Source organism: Neovison vison, chromosome 3 (assembly GCF_020171115.1).
Source record: "Neovison vison isolate M4711 chromosome 3, ASM_NN_V1, whole genome shotgun sequence".
In the NCBI taxonomy this organism is placed as follows: Eukaryota; Metazoa; Chordata; class Mammalia; order Carnivora; family Mustelidae; genus Neogale; species Neogale vison.
The window spans coordinates 3,408,482-3,426,198 of record NC_058093.1 but is presented as its reverse complement, the minus strand read 5'-3'; the positions used below and the strand labels follow the sequence as shown (position 1 = coordinate 3,426,198).

Below are 17,717 nucleotides of genomic sequence, written 5' to 3'. Positions count from 1 at the left end.
TGAGAAGGTGGCTGAAGCCGAGGCTGAACCAACGTGCTCCCATCTCTTTCTCATTCTAAGTGGAATGAGAAGTCTGGCCAAGATGCCACGGATCCAGCAAGGCCCATGGCCAGCTGCCGTCCACGGGACCCCTCGCCACACTCAACCTGCAGCGCCCCCCCCACCCGCAGCGCGGTGCAGGGGGACACAGTGCCCAGACGCACGGGACATCGCTCTTCTTCATCACGCCTGAGAGTCGGTCTACGGGTTATCTTTTCCAGGGAACGTTAACAAGCTACTGTTTGCTTACAGATTACTGTGCAGAGATGCTGTTTTCAGCAGAGAAAAGGTGAGGAAAAGATGCTTAATGCATCAGAAACAAGAACCGAGTGGGGTTCCGCCTCCCAGCTGGGAAGGCTGTGAACAGGTGTGCTATGAGGCAAACTTCTAAAGGAATCTCCGTTCTTATCCACTCTTCAGAGTACCCCACACGATTATATAACTGCAGTCCACCAAATGCTTCCGTGGATAAGTAGAAACATAATTAGCAAGATTACTTTGATTTTTGACTTGTCCACACAAAAAAGGCGGTAAGTGGACACCGAATGACTCCAGACACTGAAACAACAGAGCGAACACCCGTACTTGGACTCACCCCCTGTGGTGAAGGACGGTCTTTGGGAGCTCATGCAGCTTTCTGGTACCCTAATTTCTTTCTATATATAAAGAAATATAATTACTGCCCAAATCAGGGATGTTGGACACTTTGATATTAATTCCCAATAAGATACTATAAATTCGCACCCTATCTCATTTTAAAGAAACACGAGGCCACGATACTTAGGTAAAGTAGATTTTTAGTCATTTATATGTATGCTTAGGGGGAAACACATGGGAAATATATATATATATATATATATATATATATATATATATATATATAACAGATTCTCCATGTTTGATGTATTTGGATATATGTCTCTATAGTTCACACACACACACACACACACACACACACAATTCTTCTATCTGAGGATAATTATATTAGATTCACTATAAGTAGACAAGCTTTCAGCTATTTTCCAATAAGAAATCCAAAAGAAAACTTCTGCAATACATATGTCCAGTGCCAAGAATGGAAAATTATGAGAACTTTTCCATATTTCCTTAAAAAAATGAAATATTGTAGATTAAGTGGAGGTTTTCCTTATCCTCTTTGTCCCCAATCCCAGTCCCCTCTTTTCTGCAGCCTGTCCAAAAAACAAGAGTTAATATGAATTTGAAATGAAGTTTTTCCTCTCCAAATGTAAATGTCTTTCCATGCATATAGGTGTACCCACCTAAATATGACTTTTAATATGCATTGTTAAAATGTGCATAAATGTACCAAACTATGTCTCATTCTGAAACTTGCTTTTTTGTCTATTCAACATATTTTTAAGAACTTTTCACATTGACATATTGATCTAGTCCCTTCCTTTTAACCTCTGCATCATCTCCCATCTTACGACTATACTGTAGCAAACACACTCTTTCTCCAACTGACGGGCATTTAGACTCTTTTTCTTTTCCACTTAGGAAGCTGGACAAGCAAGTAAACATCCACGAACATGTCTTTCTGCATGTGTGTGGTTTTCCAGATAGGTGTATACTTTATAATGCGATCTTCAGGCCATAGAGAATGTCTAACTTGAGCGCACCCCGGACGGCAGCCTCACTGTGCTGGCTAGGTAATGAACTTGCGGGTGCTGTCTCTGCCGTTGCCGGTGCACACCCTAATGAATACCCCGCAGCCTGTGAGCTGGGGACGGCGGCTGTGTGCGACCCCAGGGTGCAGCTTATACGGAGTGAGAGCTGCTCTATTCCACTCAGTGCCTCCATCAAGCAAAGGGAAAAGAGAAACCAGATTCGACACCGATATCCAGAAGGCCTGCACTCACTCGCACTGCCCCACAGTGCCGGCCTTTCGTTCTCAACTGTGAGTTGCTCCATTAACGTAACGCGGTTACCGGCAAGTCAGCCTGACAGATGTCACGCGCTGACATCTCCCTTTATGAAGTTGCTCTTTTCAAGGGACTGTAAGAACCAAATCACTGCCTTTCAACTCTTGACCATAAATTCCTCTACTTCTGGGATTCTATGGCTTATACGTTGTTAATAGTGAGAATCTGTATTTGTTTGAAACAGTTCCCCTAAAGGATTTTCCTATAAAAATGGGTATCACTGTCTTTGAAGGGAAAGCAATAGAAAAAACAGAAATCACATTTAACAACAGCAACAATTGTAACCACCCTGTATGCCGGCCGTTCACAACTCTAAAAAATGGCACGAAGGAGTCTCTAATAATCCGCAGTCACATAACGTGGGGAGACAAACTCAGTTTGACCAGGTCGTCTTTGGCAAAGAATGTTAGTTCAGAAAATCACAAACATTTTCACTTTGCAACCTTAATGGTCTGTACACTTATGATACTGTATTAAGTCCCTGTGTTTTTCTCATATTTAGTGGCCTTTACTGCAACGTAATATATCTGAAGATTAACAAAGTAGTAATAATTTTAAAAAATCAACTGAACTCCTAATATATGCCATTCACTGTACTAAGTTGTTGCCATGTTTTATCTCATTCATCTTCATTAAAAAAAAAAAAAAAACACCCAAAACTAAGAGGTAGGTACTAACAGTTTCCGTATTTGCAGGTGACAAAACAGAGATGCAAAAACTTCTATAACTTGCCCAAGGCCCCGCAGTTCCAAGCGGCAAAGCCAGGCTCTGAACCAGGCGGTGGCCTGCAGCCTGTACTCGGAGCCGCTGTGGAGCACGGCCTTTCAGGAGGGAGGGCAAGAAGAAAGCTTCCCCTTGAGGAAGCAGCACCTTCTTTCTTTCTTTTTCTTTCCCTTTCGGCTCTTTACATTCCTTCTCCCTCTATTTTCCTCTCTCGCCTGTTGAAGAATCAGGTTGGCTTCGTCAGCACTCACAGAGGGCACCCGGCCCGCTGATGGCACGCAGGGGAGCTCAGGAAGCCGGTTCCTCCGGAAGCAAGATGCGCAGGTGACAGTAAAGACCGTACCACACCCTTCCCCCAACACAAAACATGCTGAAGCATGAGAATACCTACTTCAAGCAATAAAGCACAGACCAACACTTCAGTAAGATTAGCTATTTGGAATACAATCTGGAGACAGCCATAACTGATTTTCCTCGGCCCATTTCTCTTCTTTGACCACAAAATTTCCTTGTTGATCTTATCCATGTTCACAGTCTGAACTGCCGCAAATCACTATCCCGTGGGCACAGGGTTTAAGCTTCGAGCTTGTGGTAGTCAGCTAATATGGCACGGAACCATGGTAAGAGCAGGGAGGGGAGAAGCAGCAAAACATAAGTAAATGAACAAGATCTTTCCAGATCCCTTGTGGCAGGCTCAAACTCCCCCTCTCTGTGAAGCCGTCCCTGAACGTGCCAACAGCAGAATTTCTTCCTCCTTATAATGCCGACTGCTGTTCCTCCAGTGACTTCCCTGTGACCTCAGCGGGTAGCCCAGTATCTTGTTCTCTGTTCTCAGTCTTCCCACACTAGGAAAACTTGTTTTCCTCCTTTTGATATTTGCGTCATATATTTTCTTCTTTCCCAAGCTGACCGGCTAGCTCACTGGGATACTTAGCTACTATTAAGAAGAAATTAATGGCTAAAAGTGGTTAATCTATTACCCCATCAGTAAATATCCGCATGGCAAAACTGACCTTGAGTATAAGAATCTTAGGGCAAAGTCAAGTTGACTGAATAGATTTTTGTGTCCTTTAAAATATAAATAAATTTCGATCGAATAACAGGTGATGGTGCCACATTCGATAGTAATGATTTACACATTTACACATGACTGACTGTAGTGCATTTTGACCACAACTGTTAAAACATTCAGCAGCATAAATATACCCTTAAGATACACTTACATTTCTAGTTAAATAAGTCTAGTTACCATCTCTACATAAATTAGCCTACAAATATACTTGCTATAAATTTCAAAGTCTCGAGATTTCACATCAAAAGAAATTTACCTTTTGCGTGGAAATACTGAGCATTATCCTACTTGCCTGAGAAAGCCACTTTCCAGAGAAGGACAAAATCCAAGATCAAAAACAGAAATCATTTATTCTGTGCGTATATGTGTCTCTGCATGTGTGTGTGTATATGTGTCATTAGACTGACACTTTATTCCCTGAGAAACTGAGCCCCAACTGTGTAACTATTAAAATACTAAGTACTTCAAAATTGGACATGCTATTTTAAAAAACTATTTTCTGGTATAAATTTTTCTTATGAATCCATATTTAAAAAGTTGTGGCAAATCTACTTCTGACCACATGAGGCTATTTCTAATTTTTACGGTAGCACTGACTCCTGAAAACAAGCTCCTAATAAAACAGTCACAGAATACTGAAAAACCATCCATGCATACATAAGAGCCACAGACAGACCCCTCCTTATGAGTCTATAAGGGAAACATAAAAGACTATCAATCATGGAAAGATAATTTCCCTTTGTCAACTCTTTAATGTCTGATTGTGCTCCAGTGAGAAGTTCCGATGGTCATCATCACGCCTTCAAAGCCCCAAATCTCAACCGCCACCACCTGACTGGGCTTCCCAAATTCTTACCAAAAGAAAGCTACCTGTTCTGCTTGAATAGTGGGCATAATCACAGGCCAGCTAAGAGAATCTTTTAAAAGTAGTTCAGATAATATGTTCAATGGACAGAATTAAAATCCAAAAGAGATAAATGACCACAACTTGACGAAATCCCAGCAGACCCCTGGGACAACAATGTGACCACAGAGCCTTTTTCTTCCATCAGACCATTAAGTAACAAAAGGAAGATGTTTTCTGTATATAAAACCAGAAAATTAAAGTAGAATGAGCTGTAGGGTTTTTTTCTTTGTTTGTTTTTTAAGATTTTATTTATTTGAGAAAGAGAACACGAGCAAGGGGAAGGGGCACAGGGAGAGGAAGACACAGAATCCCCTGCTGAGCAGGGAGTCCAGTGATGGCCCTTGATCCCAGGACTCTCAGATCATGACCTGAGCCGAAGGCAGACGCTTAACCCACTGAACAATCCAGGTACCCCTGAGCTGTAGGTTTTTAAACAATGAGTAATTAACAATGCTCAGGAGAAAAAGGAAAAAAAAAGTATAAGTTTCACGTACTTACCAAAATTACTAGTAAAACTGCTAGGATTTTATCAGGAAAATATACACTTCAGACAAAAGGCAAAGACAAAAAATAAACTTCCTTTTCTCAGCGCATGAGAAGAGCCTAACAATTTCTTTGAAAATAGAACGCATATTCATATTCTGTACACAGTCAGTACTCAATTAATGCTTGTGACTGATTAAACCATGATATCTAGGAACTCTGCTCACTTATGAGACCTGAGTGCCTTTCTGGGAACAAATGACTGATTTTAAAGATGCTTATTTGAGGAACATCTGCGTAGCTCATTTGGTAAAGCATCTGCCTTCAGCTCGGGTCATGATCACAGCATCCTAGGATGGAGTCCCATTCTCCCTCTGCTTCCTGCTCCCTCTGCTTGCTTTCTCTCTCTCTCTCTGACAAATCAATAACCCGCTTCATTGAGGAGAGGAGCCCCTCATATACTTGAGCTGAAGAGAAATGTCTACATGCATCATGGTCAATCCACAAAGCTCAGAGAATGTAAACATGACCTGGACAAAGTTGAAGGACATTCCAAGCCCCTGATATTACAAGACTCTTTTCACATTGGTTCCACTGACTGTGCCTTGGGGACCCTGTGGGTCTGGGAACCATCCACACAATGCCTGACTTTGTTTAGTGACAACAAAGGGGTCAAAGACTTGAGAAACAAAAGCAGGAGGACACAGCTTCCCGAAGCAAAACCAACCAGACAAGAAAACAATATTCACGATTGTTTAGGAAAAAGAGTGATTGTAGGCTGAAGATTTAAATTAAATCAAATGATGTAAGTTATTAATTAATTAAAATCTTCAGTTAACAGGAAAGGGGGAAAAAAATCACTGTTTCTTAAATCTTGTCCCTATCTATTCCTTCAATTTACCAGAGACAGACTTGATCATCACCACACACAGACACACATGGTTGCTTTCTTTCAGTTACAGCAATTTCAAATTTAGGAAGAGACCTGCCCTGCTGTTCTCTGAGATAAGAGCACTCACGGGTAGCTGGGTCTAAGCCTTCCAGCCGACCGCAAAGCAGGAGGACTGACAGGAAGCAAGGTACTGTTCGGTCAACTTCAGACAAACGTTAAGTGAGCAACATCACAGAAGAAACACTGGGCACTGGTATATTGTTTTTTGACTAAAAAGATGCCATGGGAAATTGAGGTGAAAGGAAGATTTTTACATGTCCCATGTGCTCATGGCAGACAAAAATGCAAAGATGGATGTAACAGTCAGAAAAAAACACAGAATCTCCTCGGGTAGCATCATGGCTGAGCGATTATGGCGGCTCCGGCCTCCTTAGACACGACTGACGTCCTTATCAACCACGGATCCAAGCCCGATCTGCGTTGGCGGGAGGCGGACGAGAACTGAAGCTGGAAGAACCGAATCTGCTCTACCCACTTAAGACCTGCTTCACTGGGGTGCCTGGGGGGGCTCAGTGGGAAAGCCTCTGCCTTCGGCTCAGGTCATGATCCCAGGGTCCTGGGATCGAGCCCCGCATCCGGCTCTCTGCTCAGCGGGGAGCCTGCTTCCCCCTCTTTCTCTGCCTGCTTCTCTGCCTGCTTGTGATCTCTGTCAAATAAATAAAATCTTTAAAACAAACAAACAAACAAAAACCTGCTTCACAGATGCCCAGGACCAGGGGCCCTTCCAGGCGGCAGGCCGGTCCAGCTCCCTGAATTAGGGCTCCTGCACCAGAGCCAGTGACCCGAGCCTCCTGCACGCAGCCAGAGGCAGCATCTTGTGTCTGGTTCACGTCACCCAAGTAGGTTCGTTACTTCCTTCCTTTAGTTTCCATTTGAAGGAGGAAGAGCTACACCAAGCCCCATTCCCACTCCAGCCCTGGCCCCAAACAAACCGATTTTCCTAGATGCGCTCCTGGGAGCGGTCATTGCAGAAGGCCAGGGGCAGCAGCGGGGGCGGGGGGGCAGGTCGGCGAGAGAAGCGCGCTCCTACCTGATGTGGCCGATGAGCTCGATGAGCTTGTGACTGAAGAAATAGGCCGTCAGCTCAGACACGTGGCTCAGGACGGAGCAGACCCCGAAGAGGGTGGTGGTCCCGTTCAGGTCCTCCAGGTGCCAGTAGAGGAAGGTGAACACGAAGCCGTAGCCGAAGCCCATGAACCAGGCGACGAAGAGCACCGAGCCGTAGCGCACGCCGCACAGCAGCCGCACCAGGGCCCAGAAGCTGAAGGCCGGCGAGCGGCCCGGGCCGGCGGGTGTCCCCTCGGAGGACTCGGTGGAGCTGCTCCTGTCCGCCGCAGGGATCTCCTCTGCCTTCCCTTGGCTCTCGTCGGGCTTGAAGTGGTTGTAGCGGAACCGGAACTGCGTGGCAACGACCAAAGCCACGGTCATGAGAACCCCGAAGACGATGAAGACGACTTGGTAGTTCCGGGACTCGGGGGGTCTACACCCCTTCCCGTCGATGAGCACCTCGGTGTGCGTGTAGTCGATCCCGATGCCCACAGACAGCATGGCCAGCCCCCAGCCCAGCGAGCCCCACATGCGCTGCAGCCCGTAGCGGTCTCTGTGCTTGCCCAGGTACTGGAGCGTTACTGTGTCCACGATGGTGACCGAAGAGGCGCTGAAAAATTCTCCGATTATGACGACGACCAGGATCACCAGGAATATAGCCTCCACTTCCTGCTGATCGTAAACAAGGGTGACTTGACTGGACGGTAAAGATTTGGTGGTGGTGACAACAGCGGTGGTTGTCTCTCTGGTTGTGTTTCCCAGGAAGGCAGGCATTGTTGTGCTTGGACTCAAGGTCAAGTCCGTAATATGATCCGTAACTTCATCTGTCTGAGGCTGAAGAGTGGGCCCACTGGTCTTGTTCGGAGCTGTCGAAAAGATGACCGTTTCTGTGACATTGGGCTCCGTTTCCAGCATCACTCGCCGGGTGGAAGGGAGCAGGGCCCTCTTCTCCCGCATTCGTGGGGACGTGGCAAGGGAAGAGTTGGTTGGCGGGATGGTCAGCAGGTGACTGGAGTTAGTGGGATGAGATGTTGGGGGGATCTTTGGTACACATCTCAAGGTAGCAGGCTTGACAAATCCAATGCCCAGGTTGAATAACACCCAACACAAAAGAGAAAAGAGGAGGACGATTTTGCCTTTTTTAAAGCGATCTGCAACTACACCCCAAAAGGGGGCACTGCAGAACTCAATGAAGTACCGGATGCCCACCAGCAGTCCGCTCTGGCTGGGTGACATCCCCAGCTGCTTGTAGTACACCGGCAGGAGCGGATAAAGAGAGCCGTATGCAGAGTAGAAGAAGAAATAGAAGACCTTGGATATAAGGAGATCATTGTTTATTTTGACACAATGTTTCTCTATCCAGTCTATCTCCTCCTCAGGAAGAGCGTTGGTTTCTGTGGAGGTGGGCGTTTCATTTGAAGGTGGTTCTGGTTCCCTGGAAATACCATTAAAGGGGTCAGCGAGCACGTACTTTCTCTTCTGTTCCTCTTCATCGTCGGTTAAGATGGCGACTTTATCATCTGACGCCATGGCTTACCACCACCATCAGAAACTTTATGACCTTCAGAATCTCGACTGTTGATCTGCAGAGTAAAATTTTAAAGATGGCTTAGTATGAAAATAACATTTAAACCCAGAATTTCATCTTGCAAGGAGCTGAGGAGTTTCAAACTACAGCTAAAAATAATAATGGTGAGAGAAAATTCTTTTATTTATCACTTACAGCCACACAATACTAAAAAAGAGAAACAGTTCTCAAAGCATCAAATACTTTTTGTGGCCACTGACTGACTAATAACATGTTCTAATGGCAGGTTTATAGCTCAGGTTCATTCTCAAATCTTTTCATTGATTCCTGGTGAAAGTGTACAAATGATAGGGATTATGTCTAAACCAAATATAGAAAATTGAAAATAAATAGTATTTACAGTTTCTTGGTTTTACTTTTCAAACAAATCCACTGCACATTTGAAGCGTGGAGCTTCTAGAAAATAAAGGTAGCTAAAATCGTTCAGCTTCTGTAGCAGGGTAGAAATAAGTTTTCAACTACAACCACAAATGTGATGAGAAAGAGGGAGTTGGCTGCAGGTTTGCACCTGAAGGTGCTCACCACAGCCATGACAAAGGTATCCTGGTAAGGAAACAGTCTTTATGTTGTATATATTCCATACGTTTCTCTAGGTGTGCTTTTATGGATTGAAATTTAAGACAACATCAGAAAACAACAGCAGATACCATTCACTAAGTGCTTACTCTGTGCAGGGCAACACTTAATCTTTAAATGTGTTAATTCATATTTATCTCAATATGCCTATTATTTTCTTTGTGTTACAGAAGAGAAAAATGAGGCATGGTGAGCTTCAATAACTCAGAAGTAGCAAAGTGAGGGTCCAAACCCTAATATCATGGCTTTAAGCGCTAATGCACCACCATCAATGGCCAAATGCTACATTCTGGATAATGAAATGCTATTAAACCTTCTTATAAAACTGGGTGTTTCATATGAAAGATAAACAACATATCAATGGCATAAATTTATAGGAACTGTGCCACATTCCATCAGAATTCCCCTTTCTTCCACTATATAGATAATTAAAGAGTCCAAAGGTCTTGCTGGCATCCAGATGCATCCAGCTGCAATCAGCAAATTCTGAGGTAGGAGGTATATACATTAAATACATAGAAATTCCCTTCACCTTCTATACCAGAGAGGAATAACTTCACTTGTTACCCCCTTGGAGTAGATCTTGTTTTGCCACTAAATATGGGCAGCCATCCAGAACCGTAAGACATCTGAAGAGAGTACCTTCCATGAAAGTCAGAAACAAAACAAAAACAAAAAATCAACCTGGAGAAAATAGGAGCTGTGTGAGGAGGAAAATATTTCCTAAATATATTATTTTCAGAAATAGGAAAAGAAATGCAACTATGAAACAAAAATAAGATAATACTTATTTTTCAAGAAAAAGAGGATGAAGGGGAAGAAAAGGAATGCTTGAATGAAAAAGTTATGGAAATTTTTTGTGGGAAAAAAGCATAAATTATAAAGTAAGGGATGATGTAAAAGAAGAATTTAAGGTGACTACTTACAACAACAACAATAAACAGATCCTCTACTTCACATCATACACAAAAATCAACTCCTGATAGACTGTAAACAGAAAAATATCTTGAAGATCCTAGCATAGAAGAAGACTTACTAAATAGGATGTAAGACTGCTCCGTGTTAAGGAAGAAAAAGTAAATTGGACTACATTAAAATTTAAAACTTCTTTTCATCAAAAGGCAATATTAAAGATGGAAAAGTCAAGCCAAAGAGTAAAATAAGGTATTCTGGTGAGGATGAATATTATATATATCTGACAAAAGAATGTCTCCAGATATATAGAGAATTCTTAAAAATCTATAGAAAGATGTCAGGTAGTCTAATAGGAAAAATGAGTAAGAGACTTAAACAGTCACTTCACAAAAGAGCTTATGCAAACGGAAAATAAATACGTAAAAACATGCTCAGCTTGAATCAAATGAGCAATAAAAACAAATTAAAACAGAATGCAATAATACAACATATTCCCAGAATGGCTAAAATAAATAGGACAGATAATACCAAGTGTTGGTGAGGATGTAGAGCAACAGAATACGTTGCTGTTAGGAATGTAAATTGATACACTACTTTTATAACTGGAAATAGCTACCAAACCTGAAGGTTTACCTGATGACAACTCCTCCGTGTTTATTTAACAGTAATGTATTCAACAAACGACATCTAAAAAAATGTTCACAGCAGAATAATTTTAATAGCTCAAAACTGGGAACAACCTATCTATAGCAGAATACATAAACTATGCTATATTCATGTAATGAAATACTGTACAGCAGTAAAAGAGGAACAATTACAGTTTCACGCAATGAGAGAGATAAATCTCACAAACATAATATGGACTGAGAAAAGCAAGAAGCAGAAGAACATATACCATATGATTGCATTTATATAGAGTTACAAAAGCAAGCAAAACTAATTTGTGGTATTAAAAGTCAGGGTTGATTTTTGCTTCCAAAGAGATTAAGTACTATTATTCCTACTGCTCCTGCTAAGTACAACTAAAAATCTTGGACATTATATAGAAAGCAAATACAGAAGACTTTGAGAGGTAGACAGAAAAGGCTGGGAAAAATCAGCTGGAAAACAGACTGGAAAAAAAATTAACAGAACTCAAGGACCTATGGGACTATAACAAGTTAGGGACCTTTCTACCCAAACAACATGGGGATGAATGGGACTAAAGAACTTGGAAATACCAATGAGTGCAAACCAAAAAACAAAACAATATAAAACCCCAACCAAACAAAACAACAACAAATAAACAAACAAAAACCCCACAAAGTCCTCTCTGGCTAAAGAATGAGGAAAACTGCAGCCTAGAAAAACAGAAACTTTAGATAATACCAGCTCTACTCCAGCCAAATAGCACAGAGTGGGATTTGGGGTTGGGGGATAATGTGTCTTAACTCCCACCCCCACCAGCAAAGGCTACAGGGGGGGCCTAGATTTCCACCAAGCTATCACAGGGCACCCCAAACCCTAAATTGGGATGATATCAGAGACCACCAAGTAGGGAGCTGGGACTTTCATCATTGCTAGGTGGTAATGAGGTCATGTCCCCAAGACATCATTAGTGGGGAACACTGGGGGATCCTGGACTTACATCCCCACCTACTAGTAACAAGATATCCCTACTTTTCTACCGGGGTGGTATCAGAAGAGGCCTAGTAGAGACTCACAACTTTTCCCACCACCCAGCACTAACAAGATTCCTCTCCCCACCCCCACTGTGGTATCAGTGGAAACCACATAGGGAGCAGTAACGAGGCACTCCTATTTCTCCCAGCCAGGGAAGTGTCAGTGGATACCTAATGGTGAGCCAGAACACCCATCTCTACTTCACAGTAACAAGGAGCTCCTGCACCCAAAAGATGGTGAGTGGGGAACCTGGACTTCAACATCCATTGAGCTGTAATGAGGCAATATCTCCAATTCACCTGCTAGAGCATGTCAGAAAAATCTAGCTAAAATAGAAGGCTTAAATATGACCCTGCGTTTCATAACATAATACCCAAATTCCAAGTTTCAACAAAAATAATGCATACCATAAGAACCAGTTGCAATTAAAAACATGCTTTAAAAAATGAAAAGAAAGAAAGGAGAAAATTGAAGCATAGAAATAGAAAGTCCCAGAAAGAGATATAATGTATAAAGAGAAACAAAATGGAAATTTTAGAACTTGAAAAGACAACAGCCAGCATATAAAATAAATTCAATGGATGGATTCTACAGCAGAATGGAGGAGAGAGGGAAAAATGAGCCAACTGAAAGATAGAATGTAGAAATTACACAATCTGAACAACAGAAAGAAAACAGACTGGAAAAAAAAATTAACAGAGCCGTACGGACCTATGCGACTACAACAAAAGATGGAACAGTCATGTCATTAGAGTCCTGAAAGGAGAAGAAAAGGGCAGGGCTGAATTACTCAAAGAAATAAAAGCTGAAAACTTCTCAAATTGGCAAAAGACCTACGGATTCAAGAAGCTGAATGCACTCCAAACAAGAGAAACCCACACCAAGACACATCATAGTCAAACTTGGAAACCAAAGACAAAGAAAAAAAATCTTGAAAGCAGTGAGACAAGACTCACAATTTCCCAATATAGGAAAAACAATTCAAATGATAGCAGAATTCTCATCAGAAACTGTGTGCATCAGAAGAAAGTGGCATAATACAATTGTCAACCCAGAATCTTATATCCATAAGAAAAACAGCCCAAACACCAAAAAGCTACAGAACAATATTCCTTATAAACACAGACACAAAAATCCTTACTAAAATATTAGAAAAGAAAATTTAGCAATATATAAAAAGAATGGCACACTTTGACCAACTAAGATCTATTCCAAGGATACAAAGCTGGTTACGGTATTTGAAAACCAATCAATGTAAATCCACCGTATTAACTAACAAAAAAAAGTATCATAATCCTATTAATTAGTACAGAAAAAGTTTTTGACAAAATTAAACGTTCATTCATGAAAAGTCTCAGAAAAATAGGAATAGAGAGAAACTTCCTCAATTAGATAAAGATCATCTACAAAAATCTATAGGTTAACATTGCACTTAATGCTTTCTCTCTAAGATAGGGGACAAGCAAGGCCATCTGGCCTTACCAGTCTTATGCAATGTAGTGTTGGAAGCTCTAGCCATTTCAGTAAGGACAAAAAAAGAAAAGAAAAGGTATACAAATCAAAAAGAAAGAAATGGTATCTATTTGCAGCAGACATGGTTTGCATGGGAAGTCCCAGGAAATCTACAAAATCTACTAGAAAGAAGAAATATTTAAATATAAGTTAATGCAAAGGACTACATGCCGAAAGCTACTACATGCTGATGAAAGAAATAAAAACCTAAATAGATGGACAGGGCGTGTGGTTGGCTCAATCGGTTAAGAATCTGACTCTTCATCTCAGATCAGGTCTTGATCTCAGGGTCATGAGTTCAAGCCCTGCATTGGGCCCAGCATGGAGCCCACTTAAAAGAAAAAAAAGGAGAGACAAATGATGTTCATGAATCAGAACATTCAACATAGCAAAGATTTCAATTCTCCTTAAATTTATGCACAGGTTTAACACAATCCCTACCCAAATCTGAACAAGATTTTTTTGTAGCTACAGAGAAGATTCCCTATGAATAATCTATGGAAAAAAAGGGAACAGGAACAGCTAAAGCAATTTTGAAAAAGAAGATTTATTTCAGCTACAGAATAATCACAACTATGTGGTACTGGCAGAAGAACAGACGCACTGATTAATGGAACAGAACACAGAGCCCAGGAATAAATCTATATAAATATGTCAAGATGATATTTCACAAAGATGCAAAAACAATTTAATTTTTTAAAAGATTTTATTTATTTATTTGAGTAAATTGGAAGGGGAGGTGAACCATGAGAGACTATGGACTCTGAAAAACAATCTGAGGGGTTTGAAGTGGTGGGGGGGTGGGAGGTTGGGGTACCAGGTGGTGGGTATTATAGAGGCACAGCTTGCATGGAGCACTGGGTGTGGTGAAAAAATAATGAATAATGTTTTTCTGAAAATAAATAAATTGGGGGAAAAAAAGATTTTATTTATTTATTTGAGAGAGAGAGAGAATGAGAGAGAACATGAGTGGAGAAAGGTCAGTGGGAGAAGTAGACTCCCTGCCAAGCAGGGAGCTGGATGTGGGACTCATCCCGGGACTTGAGTTGAAGGCAGTCGCTTAACCAACTGAGCCACCAAGGCACCCACAAAAACAATTTAATGAGGGAAGATAACCTTTTCAACAAATGGTACCAGAGCAATTAGATATCAACAGGCAAAATACGAACATCAATCTAAGTCTCACACCTTATATGAATATTATATGAACATCAACTCAAAATGGGCACAGATTTAAATGTAAAATGTAGAAACACATAACTTTAAGAAAAAAAAAACTAGGAGAAAAATCTTTAGGCTCTAGTGCTAGACAAAGAGTTCTTAGACTTAATACCAAATGCATGATTCATAAAAGGAAAAATTGCTAAATCAGACTTCATCAAAATTAAAAATCTTGTTCTATAAAAGTCTCTACTAAGAGAATGAAAAGACAAATTATAATAGGAGAAAATGTTTGGAAGACACATTCAACAAAGGACTAGTATCTAGAACATGTAAAGAATTCTCAAAACTCAACAGTTAAAAAAAAAAAATCCAAACAATCCAATTAGAAAATGGACACAAGACATTTCACCAAAGAGGAGATACAGGATACACAGATGCAAACAAACATAGGAAAAGATGTCCCTTGTCATTAACCATTAGGGAAATGTAAATTTAATTAAAAACACACCACTACACATGTGTAACAAAGGCTAAAGTAAAAATAGTGACAAGACCAAATTCTGAAAAGGAGAGGAAGAAACCAGCTCCCTCATGCATTGCTGGTGGGGACACAAAATGGTAGAGCCACTCTGGAAAGCAGTTTGGCAGTTTCTTGACAATTGAAACCATGACGACCATATGACTGAGCAATCGCACTTCTGGGCATTTATACCAGAGAAATGAAAACATTTCACACAAAAACAAGACACAAATACTGTTAACAGCTTTATTTGTGATACCCCAAACTGGAAATAACCAGACGTCCTTCAGCAGAGAGACAGTTCTACAAGTTGTGGCGCATCCAGGCCACGGACTACAACACAGCAGTGAAAAGGAACAGACTACTGGTACACACAGTCACCTGAACAGATCTCCAGAGGGCTGTGAAGAATGAAAAAAGGCCCATCTTGAAAGATTACACACTATGATTCCATTCACATATCAATCTTGGAACGACAAAATTACTGAAATGGAGAGCGCATAAAGGATTGCGGGGGGTGGGGGGTTCCGTAGAGAGCAGAGGCAGGAGGAAAGCGGTGGCAGCCACAAGAGGGAGACATGAGAAATTCAGGTGGTGATAAATCATCCTATATCTTGCCCATATTCGTGTCAGTACCCTGGTTGTGGTGTTGTACTACAAGATGTGTGCAAGATGTTACCCCTGGGGAAAAGTGAGCACGGGATACATAGGCCGCCAGTATTATTTCTTACAACTGCATGTGAATCCACAGTTATCACAAAACAAAAAGCTTAATTTTTAAAATAGTAGCTCCCCTTGGGGAAAGTAGTGACTACAGGGTATTCTAGGGTACTAAGAATTTTATGATTTTTTGATCTGAGTCTTTAACATATGGATGTATTCAATGGGTATATCATTTTTTTCTTTTCTTTTTTTGGAAAGAAAGAAAAGCTTAATGAAATTAAGAATGAAACTTAAGAAGTTTCTTAAAATAAGACGAAAAAAAGAAAAGAGATGAAAGTAGGAGAAAAAGGACAAGGCAAATATAGGGTCATCCAGAAAGTCAACTATCTAAAAAATTGGAACTCCAAGAAGAGAAAATAGAGAAAATGAAGAAAAGGAAATTTTTTTAATCCAAAAAAAATTTCTCAGAACTGAGAGCTATAAATTATCTGACTGAAAGGACGCACTGAGGGCCCAGCACAGAGAATAAAACAGACCCAGGGTGAAGCACATGGTGGAGATTTCAGAGCACTGGGACACAGACATGACCCCACAAAGCCTCAGAGAAGAAACTGCGTCACGTACCACGGATCGGGAACCAGAGACGACTTCAGATTTCTCAACAACAATGGTGGGAGCTATGGGCAGCCAAATCGCATTCAAGTTCATAGGTGAAGTGAAGAATTAACATGTGATTTCTCAAGGAACATACCGCTTCTTTGTCCTTTCTCAGGTTGCCACCAAGCAAGGGACGAAATCAAGAGAAAGACGGGGATACAGGACACGAAAGACCTGACGTGGGAGAGAGGCAAAGGGACACAGGCACGCTGGTGACTGCAGGTCCCGCGACAGCCGCGCGCCAGAGCCCCAGGGCCACGCGTGGAGCGGGAGGCGCGTGGGAGGCTCCCAGATGGCCTCTGACAGCGAGATGACGCCGACAGGAACGGTACATCGGAATGTCCCAGGAGGAAACACAGATGATGGAGGAGTTTAGGGGTGAATTAGTGTAAGTACAGGGAAAGCGAAGTAAGCACAACATCACAGGAAAACAAAAGGTTGCACAGGAAAAGAAAATAACCCGAGTTTGCTCCAAGTCTCAGCTGTGACTATAGTCATACACTAATGCAAACAGTGACTCCGAAGTCACCGAAACTGCCGAAACTGCCGCATCAGCACACTGGGAAGATACGGAAGGAGGCGGCTGAGCAGGTACCCAGAGTTGGGGCAGCAGAGAAGACACGGTGAGAAGACAGCAGCTAATGCTTTTGCTCAAAAATGAAGATTTCAAGAATACAAGCGTTCTATTTCAAAATACACAGGTGAGTATCACAACAGCAGCCCAAAATGCAGAGGAAGCAGCTGCTTCTGGCAGGGGACATGAGCGATAAGGTAGAATCTGGTGGTTGTTTTACTTTTAAACAAGCTTTTTAAGCTTGTTCTTCTTTTTTAAAAAAGGTGCTTGCCTCTCTGCTTTAAAAAGTAAAACTCAAGACTAAAAAGGAAATATGCCGTCTTACGAGCTTTATCTCTACAGAAGACAATAGTTAAAAGCAGCTACCATGCCCTTGTACCCCAGACAAAAAACAGTTTTCAAAATTGTACACAATGAATTCCGACCTGAACTCCAATCAGGTGGGCTTTAATTAATTATCCTCCATAGATCAGCAACTGACTCTTTAACAAGTAGGTCACAGAAGGACACCACGTCCTTTTAAACGGGCGTTAAGTCTCTGGTTTGTCCAAGCGATGCTGAGAACCGATGCCCAAATTCTAATTCAAAGTTGCAAAATACCTTCTATTCGACCGTCGATTACAATCTTGATGAATGACTTTCTCCCAAACCATTCTTTCCTCACCATCTTATTCAAGATTTTTTATTATCATAAGACCATGAAAAATTTCTCTTGCTCCA

At 41.6% G+C, this 17,717-nt stretch overlaps 1 protein-coding gene across 4 annotated transcripts in view; it reads right to left on the bottom strand.

The window, feature by feature from the left end:
• The window catches only part of MFSD6 (major facilitator superfamily domain containing 6), a 69,290-nt gene that overhangs the window by 37,432 nt on the left and 14,141 nt on the right, over positions 1-17,717 (bottom strand). For all 4 annotated transcript variants that reach the window (XM_044241171.1, XM_044241168.1, XM_044241169.1 and 1 more), the window contains exon 2: positions 7,150-8,749. In XM_044241171.1, coding sequence (XP_044097106.1) covers positions 7,150-8,696 — 1,547 coding nt within the window. In that variant the 5' untranslated portion in view covers positions 8,697-8,749. The remainder of the gene's footprint in view (positions 1-7,149; positions 8,750-17,717) is intronic.